Genomic DNA, 14,414 nt, shown 5'->3' with positions numbered 1-14,414 from the left:
CCACTAGAGCTGAGGGCGGCTTCAGGCAGGCACCAAGATGGCGGCGGTGGGCGATGGCGGCGCGGGTGGCTGCGGGCTGTCCATGGAGCGGGTCCGCTCCCTCACTGAGCTGCCCGAGCTGGAGGCCGCGTACAGCCGGCTGTGCGAGGAGGAGGTGCGGGCCGGGCCTGTAACGCGTTGAGGCGGCACCTCAGCCCTGCCGGCTGACAGCGACCTGGAGCTGGTTGTGGATCAGGGCCTGTGTGTGGGGAAGGCTGAGCCGCACAACGGGAGTCGGGTGATCTCAGCTTAAGGCTCCCCGGCCTGTTAATGGGAAGCGCCACTGAGCCACGTTAGCACGAGTGGGGCCGGTGTCAGTGTTAGCCAGCCCTGAGCTGTGCCTGTGCCGTTGTGTTTCAGAGCGCTGTGCAGCGGGAGCTGGACGCCCTCCTGGAGCAGCAGGGCACCATCGAGAGCAAAATGGTGGCATTGCAGCGTATGGGGTGAGTGGCACACGCTGCTGTGCTGGAGGGACGTGACAACCAAACCCCTGTGGCTGGAATGGTGTCCCAATGCTTCCTGAGCTCTGGTAGCTTGTGGCTGTGCCCAGTGGGAGAGCTGTGCCATGCCCACCATCCTCTGGGCAGAACCTTTCCCTTACCCACACCTGACCCTCTCCTGACACAGCTCCACGCTGTCCCCTTGCACCTCGTTGCTGTCACAGAGAGCAGAGCTCAGCATTACTTCTCCCTCTGAGGAGCTATAAGCCACCATAGACTATAAGGGACTGTAGACCATAAGGGGCTGCAGCTGCCTTGAGGCCTCTCCTTTGCTCTGGGCCAAACCCAGACCCCTCAGCAACCCCTCACACACCATGCCCTCCAGACTCTTCTTCATCTCATAGTCCTCCTTTGGATGTTCCTTAAATAGCTTTACATCCTCCATACATCATGGTGCCCAAACCACACAGAGTGTTTGAGGTGTGGCAGCACCAACACAGAGTGTCAGTCAGTACACTGTGGGAAATAATTGTGGGACAGTTCCTTCTATAATCACATACCTGTTTTTCTCGTGTTCACTCTGTGTGTATTTTCTTTGTCCAGCCCCAACCTGCAGCTCATCGAGGGGGATGCCCAGCAGCTGGCAGGGATGATCACCTTCACATGTAACCTGGCTGAGAATGTCAGCAGCAAAGTCCGGCAGCTGGATCTGGCCAAGGTACCTGCACCACTCTTCTTTATTGTAGCGTGGCCTGGTTTTGTTAAGTTATAGGATCTTGCTAAGTTCCTGAGTATTGCAGGTTATAAGAGCAAGGTTAGGATTTCACATATAGCAGCTGCTTCTTCAACATATTCTTGCAGATTATGGTGAATAAGATGAGTTTAGTCTCTGTTAGCACTATGTTGTTAGCTCTTGCGGTGCTGAGGACAGTGGAGGTGGTTGTTGTCACCTGAGATTGGGCAGGAATCCAGGCCATCTTACTCTTTCTGTACAGATAAGTTCAGAGGCTTCAGATCCCTGCACCCTGCACAATCGTGACTGTGCCTCTTGTCTTTGCCTGTTGAAGTGGAGCATGCTCTGTGAGCTCAGCCTGAGTTTGGGTGGGCAAATGCTTCTCTTTCAAATTCACTGGACCTACAACCCTTTTGGGGTTTCTGCTTATGTGGCTGCTCACTGTGTAGAGGAGCATCACTTTAGTCTGTTTCTTCAGTCTTTTTCCTCCAGGTGCTGTCTTCTGTCATTTCCTAGTTTTCTTTCCCTTGTCCAGACTGTAGCAAGCCTTACCAGTTGACTTCCTTGCAGAATCGACTCTATCAGGCCATTCAGAGAGCTGACGACATACTAGACCTAAAGTTCTGCATGGATGGAGTTCAAACAGCCCTGCGAAATGAAGATTATGAACAAGCAGCAGCTCATATCCATCGCTATCTGTCTCTGGACAAGTCAGTCATTGAGCTCAGTCGGCAAGGCAAGGAAGGTAAGGACTGTTCATGAGGAGAACCTGATAAGGCATCTCTCAGTTAAATGACTAGAGGCGACGTGATTCTTTATGACAGATAGCCCCAGCCCAGTGGACAAAGCAGAACACTGAACATTTACCAGAAATCTTAGTGTGTGATACAGAAATGGACATCAAAGTCTTTCAAGTGTAATCGTGTTCGAATTATCATTAATTGAAGAAGCATTCCTGGCACAAGGTTTTCATAGCTGGATGGGTAAAGGACAAAACGTACAGGGCAGAAGTGGTGAGGGAGAAGACTGTTGGGGAACACTTGCAGTATTGCAGTGTGATACTAAGTGAAACAAGTGAACACAAAGGAATGAATTGCCCAATCCCTAAAGTGAATTTCCAGTTCATTTGTCTACATCCTCCATGTGAGACAGTGACCATCCCTGTTAGTTGGGTGTACTTCAGATTTATCTTCCTTTGCTGTGGCCCACAGAGAGATGCTGCTGTACCTTCTACCTTCTCACCTTTGAGCTGCACAGCTTTGGTCTCTCTGTCAGGGGAATAAATAGTCCTTTGTGAGGTGCAAATAGTGTGATATTAATTCTCCCTTTCTTCTCTTGCCTTTGAACAGGGGGCATAATTGATGCCAACCTGAAGCTCCTGCAGGAATCAGAGCAGCGCCTGAAGACAATTGTCACAGAGAAATTTGACGCAGCTATGAAGCAGGGAGACCTGCCCCAGGTGGAACGATTCTTCAAGATCTTTCCCCTGCTTGGCTTACACGAAGAGGGGCTGAGCAAGTTCTCAGAGTACCTCTGCAAGCAGGTAACACATTCTGTGAAGCACACAGTGCTGGGCGAGAGCAAAATCCAGTCTGTAGGGTCTTGTCTCTGGCATGCTAGTTTTTGAAATTAGTATTGGCTCTCAGTTCAGCTCTTTTGCTGCTTTTTGCACCTTGGTACAGGCTTTCTGGTGTTTGATTACACAGCCCACTAGCTGTCTTGTTTCTCCTGTCATGTCTTGTTCTTTGTATTTGCTGAATGCTCATACATCAGAACCTGGAAAGAGAAGATCAAGTTTCTGCCTCTCCTTGATCCTTGAGTTTTCCACCAGAGAGGAAAGCAATTGGGGGGAACAGCAGCAACAGGAACTCTTGCACTGCACCCGATAGTGCAGGGAACAAGGGTACAGGCTATGGGATGAGCAATATCTTTGAGTGCTGACTGGACCCGGTGTCATGCAGGTGGCCAAGAAAGCAGAGGAGAACCTGCAGTTGGTGATGGGGACAGACATGAGCGACCGTCGAGCTGCTGTCATCTTTGCCGATACCTTGACACTGCTCTTTGAAGGTAGTCTTCTCCCTTTTCTCTTTGCCAATGGATTAAAAATAGTTTATTATGAGATTGTTTGTCAATTTAAATGTTCTTTAATTCTAGATCCAGGCCATAAAATGCCCTTTGAGCTATGGGAGCATCATGCTAGAGGGATGCAGACACAGAGAGTGGACTTTTTTTCCAGCCAGGAGAGAGCATTAGAATAAGCAAGCTTTCCCCTTTACAGCTTGTGCAGGCATTGTGGAATTGCAAAGGATTTTTTTGCTTCCTCCAGGAATCAGACTCTTTTTCTGTTCTCTGCATCCTCAGAACAAATAGGTGTTCTCTAAAGGATTTTTCAGGCACACAGCTCTCCAAACAAACAAATCAGATCCCTTAAAGTTGAGCATCTCTCAGTGTCTCCAGGCCTGGCTCTTCAAGGAGGACCATGACAGCTTGAAGGGAGAGAGAAGAGTATTAATTTTCTGTGGGATGTCGCCAAAGACAGTAATTGAGATCCCATGGTGATTAACCCGCCTTCTCTATTATATCTGCTCAAATTCCAGGCTGCAACACTGCCAAATCACTCTCAGCCTGGCACCCGTGCTGCTATTGAAGGCCTTTAGACCTACTGGGCTTTCTTGGCAGCTGTGATAGAAGAGGAGGAGTGTTGCTATTTCTTGAAGCAGAGAGCTTGTGAGAAGGAAGCAGTCTTAGAGAGATACCTTCTTGGTGATGAGCTTTTTCTCCAAAGAGCTCCTGCCTTCACTGACGTTTGCCCTCTTGCTCCACTTGATAAAAAAAGAGCACAGCTTTCTGTAGGCTCATTTTCTTAGCATTGTTCTTCTCCTATAACCTGGTGCTGAAAACTGAGATTGTGTATGGATGATCACTCCAGGATTAGCCTGCATGGCTTCCTTCTGGAAAGCTTCATTCTTTTGTTTCTTGCATCTTTGCATCTTGTTGAGTTGGAGAGCAACTGACCCATTGCAGGAGCTCTTCATGAGAGATGGCTTCCACCCCCAGGAAACTTAGACCATAGACTTGCAATTAACAGGAGAGAAACCAGACAGTGTTGCAGGCAGAGAGAAGGTTCAAGGGATGGTGATGACAGGCCTCCAGTAAGCCACTAGAGAGTGGCTGAACAGTCTGGCCTGTTTATCTGTAGAGTGAATGATCCCCTGTCTGAGGACCTGAATAGCTCTGCTTTGGATCTAGGCTGGATGGGAGTTCCTTGTGGTTCTCTCTTGCTCCTGAGAGAGCAAAATCCATCTTGTTGCTTCCTCTCTGCCTGCAGGGATTGCTCGTGTTGTGGAGACCCACCAGCCCATCGTGGAAACATACTATGGGCCAGGAAGGCTGTATACCCTCATCAAGCACCTGCAAGGAGAGTGTGATCAGCAGGTGGAGAAAGTGGTGGAGAAGTTTGTCAAAGAGAGGGACTATCACAGACAGGTAAGTGTGATACCTGACACAGCCAGACACAGCTTCCATCCAGCTCTGCAGGGGTAATAGTGCCACGGAAGTGGCAAATTTGACCTTGTGTGTTGAAAGAAACACTGCTTTTACTCCATACTCACACTGATGGCTGAAGTGGCTGAGCTCTGTCTCAGAGGTGAATTGATGCATTTTCCAGAGTGCTTCCTGCAGAGCAGTTGTGTTGCTCTCCTTGGGCAAGCAGCTCCTTAGGCCATAGCATGAGAAAGAAGCAGAAATGTTGGATGACTCTCCCATTTTTGTGATTGCAGTTCCAGCAAGTTCAGAACAGCATGATGAGAAGTTCTTCAGAGAAGATTGAACCAAGGTACAAACAAAACCTCTTTTTACCCTCTGATCTTCCAGTCTTGATGTGTCAATAACACTACTTAGCGTTTAGATAGCAGTTCCAGAGGCTTTGCACTTACTAAAGCTTAGCATCCAATTGTTAGGTGCCCTTCACTGCCCTTCTTAAGAGACAGCTTCTATGGTGGTACTTTGCTTTCTCTTTATAATAAATCTTGGCCTTGCATGTTGCCGGAGGGCTGGCAGTGCCACTGCTCACGAAGGACAGAGGCTTTATTTGGCTCTTCTCATTGCTTTTTTACAGTGAGAGCGTAGTCCTTGGAGCCCATGAAATGGAGCAGTTCCCTGGGCAGATAATTTGTGTCAGATTCCTGAATAAATCTTTGGATCCTATTAATTCTGTACTGCTGCTGCAGTGTCTGCAATGCTAGTGTCTTGTTAATAGACTGAAGTGTTCTCAATCTCTGCCCTTTTCTGTCTTGAGTAGTCCTTAAACCATGCCTTGAAAGACAAGCAGTGTTTGTTGAACAAGGTATGTCTGTGAGCCTATAAGACAACTCATTTCAGTGATTATTTAGTGGTCTGCTCACTGAGTAGATGTGGATGCATCCCCTTCCTGAGCTTTTGTTTTTCATCCATAAAATAAGCATGATGGTTTCTTGTCCCACTCATTTGTTGGGAGGCTTTGAGCTGTATGTGCAAAGCACTTTAATGCCCACTAGTGAAAAAAAGCTGCTGATGTGACAGTATTTTTTCATAGCTCTCAGACCTGAACACTACATTCTGAATTGTCATGTGCTTTTTTGATTTCATGTTTGCTGGGCTATTCAGCCTGAACAGATCTTTCAGCATTTTCAGAACAGCACGTGAATCTGGAGATGACAGGGACCGGGCTTTTCTAACAGTTCTCACAGCACCTCTCACAGAATCATAGCAAAACTGAAGCAGAAAGGGATTGATGAAAGTCTCAGGTCTGACCTCCCACTCAAAACAGGGCTGATTTTGAAGTTGTAGCAGGTTACTCAGAGCCTTATAGTGATTTTGATCTGCTTGCTTTCGCATCCATGAGAAAAACAAAGGTTGTTCTCTAATGATTTTCTCAGGACATTTTGATTGTCACGAGATGGCAGCACGCAGTCTGCTTTAAAGTGGTCAGCAGATGCAAACGTAATGCCTACATGAGGCAGGGCACAGAGCAGGGAAATGCTGATTCTGCTAGGGCAGACTCAGCCTGGGAACCTGCTGTAAGGACAGCTGCTGTTGGTCTGCTTTGCTGCAGGGTGACTGACAAGATGAGCTGCTGAGCCATTCCATCTTGGCAGCGCTTGTCTGCTTCCCAGCATAACCTGTCTCCATTTAATTCAGCTGAGGTTGTCAGGGCAAGAAGCACCCCTCCACGCAAATAAGCTCCCCAAATGTATTTTAAAGCAGGGTTGGTATTATTTGCATGTAGCAAATATTCTGCTCAGCTCTGCCACTCGATAGCACAAATGGAAATTGGCAGTATTGATTTTGTATTAAAACAGCAGAGAACTCGCTGCTTAACTGAGCTAAACAAGTGTTCCTCCTTTTGTAGACCTGCTGCTTTGACTCTTGACTCTTGGTATGTCCCTCACAGGGAACTTGACCCAATTCTAACAGAGGTCACCTTGATGAATGCCCGCAGCGAGCTCTACTTGAGGTTCATCAAGAGACGAATAGTAGCTGATTTTGAAGTGGGAGATTCCATGGCCTCTGAGGAAGTAAAGCAAGGTAATATCTTGAATACCAATGTTTGCAGGTACTCTGTTCCTCACAGCTGTCCAGAGTGGAGATGTATCCAAATTAATGTCAGAGTGCTGACATCAGCTCTGCAAAGGCAATTTGAGGGCTCCCTGTAGAAGATAAACAAGCATTAGGAATGTCTGCAGAGCATAATAAATGAAGTTTCCAAAGAAAGGGAGAGCCCGTTGGTCACTGAAGGCACAAAACCTAAGGTGGAGTCCACAGGGAGAACAAACCTAGGGTTTTGGTACGCAGAAAATCACATAAATCACCTGCAAAAGTCAGCTCAGCTCTTTTGGCTTCACATTTGAGGCCTGTGGCTTATTCCAGGTTGAGCTTTGCAGATATATGCCTACAAGACAGGCGGCAGCAAGGGGATTAGATGGAACTGCTTTCTGTCTCTTGGCTGATGGTTCTCTTCTATGTTCTGTAGAGCACCAAAAATACCTGGACAAACTCCTCAACAACTGTCTGCTGAGCTGCACCATGCAAGAACTCATTGGCTACTACATCACCATGGAGCAATATTTCATGAGGGAGACTGTCAACAAGGTAGAGCTCAGACTGCTGCTTGCCATAGCCATGCCACTGGCTGAGACTTAGGTGCATGCTCCAGTCTTCTGCTGAGTGCTCCTAGAGAGGGAGATTGGTACACAGCAGGACTGCAGTGTTTGAAAAGGTCTCTTGTTTCCTGTGGCCTTGAAAAGCTCCAGACATACCCCTGTGCATGGGAAGTGTCTGGATCTGTGCTTTGGCAGGGCTGGCAGCCATTCCCACCTTCTGGGTGCTTTCTTCTTGGCCAGATGTAGCTGCTGAGTCTGGTCACATCCATCAGCCTCACACTGCTCTCCTTGCTCCCTCTGCTTACAGAGCAGTAGTGGCTGCAGAGGCAAAGCTGTATCAGGAAGATATGAAGCAACTGCTCTAAACATAGGTTGTGAGATAGGTTTGTGTTGAAGGTCATGCTGGCAATGCAAAGTGTGTTGTTTCTGTCTGCCACTTCTTTGAGCCTGCAGACCCATATTTCCCATAGCTGATGCTTAATTATTGGCTTTGAAAAGCAAATTCTGTTCCACAAGGTAACTTTTCAGACAAGGTGTGGAGGTGAGGGGCTCAGGAAATTAGATCTTCCAAGTCTATGGGCTAGTGAAAACTAGGATGAGTGATGCCAGCCCACACATTGTTCAGTTCAGCTCAAGGTGAAAGGGAAAGGCTGGCAGTGTTCCACAGTTTGGTCTCACAGCACTGATCTGAGAGGACACAACTTTGCTCAGGGCACTGAGACAGCTTTCTTTGCAGGCTGTTGCCATGGACAGCTACGAGAAGGGCCAGCTTACCTCCAGCATGGTGGATGATGTGTTTTATATAGTGAAGAAGTGCATTGGGCGTGCTTTATCCAGTTCCAACATAGACTGCCTCTGCGCCATGATCAACCACTCCACCACTGAACTGGAGTCTGACTTCAGGTAATGAAAATACACCAGATTCATCATACCTTACTTTCCCCTTGTGTTCTGCAAACAGTGTTTGCTGGCAGATGGTCTTCCTTGTGTTTAAACCTTTGATCCTTTGCTTTATCATCTCTGTGAAGATGTAGTAGGAGGCAGCATCAGTCACACTTTTCTCACAGTAGTAGCTGCAGGATAATAATAAAAGAGAAACAGGAGTCTCATGGCCCAAAATCCCTGTGAAATTGCATGGTAGTGCTGGAGTGCACAGCTGTTCTCTGGGTTGCCCACAAGCCTCCCTAGTTCTGTTGTGACTTGAACAACTGCCCTGTGGACTTCAGCATGATCCTGCAGAAATTGATCTACTGCTGCTTCTCTTCCCAGTGTGGGAGTGGAGAACTGGCTGAAGACAGCAGACAACTGCAGGCAGGATTCTGGAGAAGGCTCAGAAGCATTTGTTTGTTTTGTAGATTTCAGCCTCACATCTCATATTCTGGCAGGAGATACCTGCTGCCCTGTGTTGTCCCTATGAAATTTTACTTCTTCAGGCTGCAGCTCAGCCGGAGTGCTGCCCCTTGACACAGCGCACAGCTCTGTTGTTTTCTTGCAGTATTTGCTGAGTATGTTCTGCTTGCCCTGTAGGGAGGTTCTGTGCAACAAGCTGAAGCAGGGCTTTCCAGCAACGACCTTCCAGGACTTCCAAAGAGGTGTGACCAGTGCCGTGAACATCATGCACAGCAGCCTGCAGCAGGGCAAGTTTGATACAAAGGGCATCGAAAGCACTGATGAGGCCAAGCAGTCCTTTCTGGTGAGTTTGGTGGCTGTCCTGCTATTGGAGATGGGGTAAGGGTGAAGGGGTAAGTGGGGAGCTCTCAGGAACGGGACTGGTGCAATGATCTGTAGATAGCTCTACCTGGATCTGCTTTCTCCTTTCAGCCAGCCCTCCAAAGACAGCAGGAGAGACTGAATGCTTTCATTTCATTAAACTCTTGGTTACAGGTTTCTTGATGCAAAGTGCTTCAAATGTCAGTTCTCCCACCAGAGCTCCTCCTTCACCTGTCAGCTTGCTTCATTTCCCTGTCTGCACAAACCGATAGTTCTGACAGTTAGCTTGGCTTCAGCAGGTAGAGAACAGCCTGTTCAGTGAAGAGCAGACATTCATCTGGCAGGAGGGGTGCTGATTTCTCCTGTCTACATACAGACTCCTTTCCTGTTTGCCTGAATGTGCTGTGTATAAACCGTCACCTTCAGCTGCTCATGGATGGTGGTTCTTTGTGACAGTCACAGAAAGGAGTAAAGGAACTGTGGGTACATGTATTCTTCCATCACATTTGAGGTTTTGCTGCAACATCACCGACAGAACAAGGAGAAAGAGAAGTGGACTAAAGTGATTTGAACTTTCTACCAGCAGTGAGAAATTCCAATGAATTCCAGTTGCATTTTTTTTCCCCCAGGTAACCTTAAACAACGTGGAAGTCTGCAGCGAAAACATCATGACCCTGAAGAAGACTTTAGAGGTATGCTCTACATTATTTACTGGGTTTTTCTTCCCACAATCAAACATGTAATATCCTCCCCGTGGGGTCAAAGAAGTCCTCTGGACTTTGCTTTGCCCAAATTCCTGACGTCTGCCCTCCAGCCTTAAGAGAATGATTTAGAGCTCTCAGAGCTCAGTAGTATCTGTGGTGTACCTTGGTCTAACTGGAAATACCAGTTCCTTCAGGTTAACCAGTAAAATAAAACCATTTGATTGTGGTTCTCTGGTGCTGGATAATATTGCCTCTGGCTTCCATTCTTGCTGTTCTCACCCCTGCTGGAGTCAGCAGCTTCAGTATGGGCAAGAGTTTGGTGGCTGTCCTTACCTGCAAGCATGCTGGTGGGCAGCCTGAGCTTGACAGCGCACAGGGATTGGAGGTAGCCTGGGTTATTAACTTGCAATGTGCTTCTGGATCTCTTCCCTGCAGAGCGACTGTGCCAAACTGCTTAGCCAAGGTTTTGGGGGTGAACAAGCACAAGCCAAGATTGATAGCTGCCTCTCTGATATGGCTGATGTCTCAAACAAGTTCCGTGACCTCCTGCAGGTGAGCATCATGCTGTGTTACTGCTGGCTCCCAGCACTGGGGGAATCATTTCAGCCTAAGGCCTGGGCCTTGTCAGGCTCTGGGGGTGCTGGATAAGGCGTATGGAAGGAACTAAACAATCAGTTTTGAAGCATGCAAACAGATCCAGCCCATTCACACAGCTGTGCCAGCTGGGAGCTGTATAAAAAATTACTGGAAGCAGCTGCAGAGCCAGAAGGAATGTCACTCCTTTTGTCTTCACTCAGCATGAGGTAGTTGGTCCAGAATTTTCAGGAGAAGGAATATTAATAGCATTTTGCTCTCCTCCATTCTCTTTTGTGGCCCAGCTTGTCATCCTGTTAGCCAGAGCCCCACTAAGTAGTGCTGAAGAAGGAGTTTTGGTTGAGAGGTAGCTGCACTTCTCCCAGGTTTCTCCTCCTCTCCATCCACAGCATGGGCAGAAGGCTCTCTGGCTAAGCCACTGTCTCCTGGGTCATGCTGGGGCCTACTGTCTCAGAGTTCCACAGTGGCCTCTGACAGGCCTCTTTGGGAGCAGAAAAGCCCAATGCCTCCACAATGAAGAGACCAAGAAAAATAGACTATTTTTAACCAGGTTTGCCACTGACTTTGTACTTCACAGCAGGGCCAGACCATTTCTTATTTGGCTCTGTAGTTCACTGTAGGCCTTCAAATCAGTATTGTGAGTGAATTTTCATGAGGCTTGTGGTCTTGTGTGCTGAAAGCAAGCAGCTCACAAATAAGGAGTAAAACTCTCCATTTTAGTGGTAGTGCAGCACTAAAACTGGCTGCAGAACCAAGAGATTGAGCAGCAAGCTCCTGCACTGAGTCACACGCATTGAATTTGCCTTGGAAAAGGGCACTTGCCAGCAGGGCCTGCTCATAAATGGCAATTTTAGTTAAAAACCTTAATCAAATGCCAGGTAGGATTGGTACCCAAGTAGTTTCATGCTGGGTGAGCTTTCTTGACATCTTGCTGAGCCCAATGGGGGTGTCTGGCAGGAGGGGGCCTTCAGAGAACCGTAGCATCAGAGCGGACAGAGCAGCCTTTGCTGACAGCCTGCTGCTCAGGGGAGATGGCATATGCTGGGGCTATGATTAATTCAGGGAACTAGCTGTGGTTACAGCTTTTATCCTCCTTTTAGCTCCTCTTACTGAGCTAAGCTGCGCTGTAGGTGGGAGGCAGCAATTGAGTCCGAGTGCAGTGTCCTCTAAGCTGGAGCTGCATGGAAAGCTGGTGTTTACCTCCTCCCCTGCCCTGGTGGGATGGGAACCAAACACCTCTCCCCTGCCAGGACACTTCTATAGCAGTGTGGGCAGGGCTGAGGCAGCACAAGCCGTTCAGACCAGGCTGCATGTCAGTATAGTGCCAGCTTCTGGGCCAGTATCTTTCCCCTTCTTGTCATTGTGGTGTCCTTGTAGATTTGGCACCAAAAGGGCCTGGGTCCAGCTTTAGGACTTCTTGGTTTAGTTACACTGTGGAAGGCTGGAGGATGAAAGCAGCAACAAGGCAGATGTGCTGTAGAGGTTATGTGTTGTTGGACTTAACCGTGCTCAACTGCCTTCCTGTCCTCTTCTTGTCCCCCACAGGAAGGTGTCAATGACCTGAACAACACAGCCATCAAACCCCAGGTGAAGCCATGGATCAACCTATTCCTCTCCATCTCCCACAGCATAGAGGAGGTAAGGCTCGTTATTGTCTGCTTCTAGTTGCACTTCTACACTCTCATTCCTCTCAGTTCTCTGCTGTTTTCTCAGCACAGAGAAACACTGAAATAGCCAAAAGATGATCAGCATCCCAGCCTGGAAAGCAGTATATGGCTTGAGAGGAGGTTGAGAAAATGAAAGGGGTGTAGTGCTGCTCTGGAAGGGACCTCCCTCCCTCTGCATCTTTACAGCAGGCCACGTAAACTACCTTTTTTCCTGTTTCATTGTCAGGAAGAATTCAGTGACTATGAAGCTAACGATCCCTGGGTCCAGCAGTTCATTGTCCACCTGGAACAGCAGATGACAGAGTTCAAGGTGAGAGAAATGATATGGCAGCCTGCCAGGCTTCAGCCAGACCTCAGTGAGGCACCGTCTAACCCTTGCCCTGCTCAGTGGAACAGAGGGCAGACATTATCTTCACGTTGCTTCCAAAGCAGTTAGAGACTCCCATCTTCTGTGGCATTCAGAGGCTGTTTGTAGGCCCTGCATCCCTGGGTTGCTTTTGCTGGTGCCATCCACTTCCTGAGAGTGTAAATAACAATGATTTTTATGTGAAAGTTGTCCTATGCTGGGGTGACACAGACTGCTGCTGAATTGTTCCTGATGAGAGTGACACAGCTTTCTGCTTCCAGGCTGGACTGTCACCAGCAATTTACGATAACCTTACTGGCCTCATGACCAGCCTCATAGCCACGGAACTGGAGAAGGTGCTTCTCAAATCCAGCTTTAACAGGGTGAGTGAAACACTGCTCCAGAGGCAGACGTTACCTTCAAGAAAGCTCTGCCACTGCCAATGGCCAGCTCAAGGAGACCTTGCATTGGTGCACACAGAGAGGAAAGCATACTAAGAATGTAACAGTGCTTCCTTGCTCCCCACAGCTTGGTGGTCTGCAGTTTGACAAGGAGCTGAGGTCCCTCATAGCCTACCTCACCACAGTCACCACCTGGACCATCCGTGACAAGTTTGCACGTCTTTCCCAAATAGCCACCATTCTCAATCTGGAAAGGGTAAGTCACACAGGCCTTTAGAGTTACACTGAGCTCATCTAAACATTGTCACAGATGTGGAGAGAAACTGGAAAACCTGCCTGTAATGCTATGATGGAAAACACAGCAGTAATAATGGGGTAGTAGAGTCCCAGGCTGCAGCAAGTGAGGACAAGCCCAAGTGCAACAGTGCAGTGGATGCAGAAACAAAGGAAAATAGCTACTTACATTTAGAAGGCCTCAGGTTGGCAGGGATCTCCAGCAAGATACCTCTGCTTCTGCTGCCAATGCCTTAAATGAGGTCTGGGAGGGGGTTAGGTTCTGGCTCCACCCCTTCCTGTCACACAGGTGTCTTGCTTGCACCTGAGCTCCTCTGGGTTGCCCTGCCTTCCTCCAGGTGCTCCATCACTGCTTCAGCCTGTGACTCAACATTTCTGCTACACTGCCCCATACCTGCTGGGTGTTTCCCTGCAGGTGTTGGTAGCAGGAAATCCTGCCTGTCCTTGGCACATCTGTGACCACAGCCAGAGTTTGAGCTCACACTGAGGGCGGCTGGTGCCGTTTCCTGTAGCTTTCCTCTTTCTGCAGGTGACAGAGATCCTGGATTACTGGGGCCCCAACTCAGGCCCACTCACCTGGCGCCTCACTCCAGCAGAGGTCCGGCGGGTCTTGGCTCTCCGAAAGGATTTCCGTGATGAGGACATCAAGCGGCTGCGCCTGTAGTTCTCTGCTTGCTTCAGCACACGAGCACCCTGAAGGAGGTAACAGCAGGAGCATTGCAGCCCTGGTGCTGTCTTAAATCCCCACTGGAGCTATAGCTGGCTGTTGGATCGTGTGGGTTTGTGGTGGTGGTTGCCCTTCTCCTCAGGGCAAAAGGCCTTCCAGGGCAGGGGAAGAAGAGCCTCTGTCCTTTGGAGGGGCCAGAAATAAGGCAGCAGAGGACTCTCACATTGAGAGCTCTAGGTGAACAGACAGGGTTGTGTTAGCACATGACTCCTTTCATTCTGTTTCCCTGTGCGAAGCCACAGAAGATCCAGGAAACTGGGAGCTGTTGTGGGGTGTTTTCATTATGGATCCACACAGATGGCTCTGCGTGTGCCCCTGTGTTGGTGCTTGCCCTGCTTACTGCAGGGAGGCTGCAGCCACGATCCTTCTGTGCTGCTCGTTTGTGGGTCAGCTCTCCCTTGTGGTGGTGGGGACTGTGCAGCAGCAGAGGCAGCCTGCTGCGAGGCAGGGATGCTGGTGGGGGCGGGGTGCTTGGAAAATCACCAGCAGGCCTCTCTAGGAAGAAGGGTCATGGCCCTGCTGGCTCTGTACAGACACGCTATAAATAAACCGCGCCTGGCTGAGCAGCGACCTTGGGCTGTGTGTGCGTGCCTGGAGGGAGCCAGAGCGATGGGAGATG

The 14,414-nt window shown here is 48.9% G+C and overlaps 1 protein-coding gene across 1 annotated transcript; it reads left to right on the top strand.

Moving 5' to 3' along the window:
* Positions 1 to 3: 3 nt before the first annotated feature.
* COG4 (component of oligomeric golgi complex 4) lies at positions 4 to 14,365 on the top strand. Its single transcript, XM_015873599.2, has 19 exons — positions 4 to 154; positions 400 to 482; positions 1,083 to 1,197; positions 1,783 to 1,957; positions 2,562 to 2,755; positions 3,174 to 3,279; positions 4,541 to 4,698; positions 4,992 to 5,047; positions 6,644 to 6,777; positions 7,223 to 7,341; positions 8,089 to 8,255; positions 8,880 to 9,045; positions 9,692 to 9,754; positions 10,202 to 10,318; positions 11,906 to 11,998; positions 12,254 to 12,337; positions 12,655 to 12,756; positions 12,902 to 13,030; positions 13,598 to 14,365. Exons 1-19 carry the CDS (start codon positions 38 to 40, stop codon positions 13,730 to 13,732), a joined length of 2,313 nt encoding a protein of 770 aa, XP_015729085.1. The 5' UTR covers positions 4 to 37; the 3' UTR covers positions 13,733 to 14,365.
* The last annotated feature ends 49 nt before the right edge of the window (positions 14,366 to 14,414 follow it).

This window comes from Coturnix japonica, chromosome 11 (assembly GCF_001577835.2).
Source record: "Coturnix japonica isolate 7356 chromosome 11, Coturnix japonica 2.1, whole genome shotgun sequence".
In the NCBI taxonomy this organism is placed as follows: Eukaryota; Metazoa; Chordata; class Aves; order Galliformes; family Phasianidae; genus Coturnix; species Coturnix japonica.
The sequence above is the reverse complement of the archived record's forward strand: the minus strand, read 5'-3'. Positions and strand labels throughout refer to the sequence as shown.

Excerpts from the sequence above, each read along its gene's own strand:
- COG4 (XM_015873599.2), top strand. The coding sequence starts at position 38 with ATGGCGGCGGTGGGCGATGGCGGCGCGGGTGGCTGCGGGCTGTCCATG. Across the intron at positions 483-1,082 it reads GTGGCATTGCAGCGTATGGG|CCCCAACCTGCAGCTCATCG; the intron begins GTGAGTGGCACA and ends TTCTTTGTCCAG. Across the intron at positions 9,755-10,201 it reads CCCTGAAGAAGACTTTAGAG|AGCGACTGTGCCAAACTGCT; the intron begins GTATGCTCTACA and ends TCTTCCCTGCAG.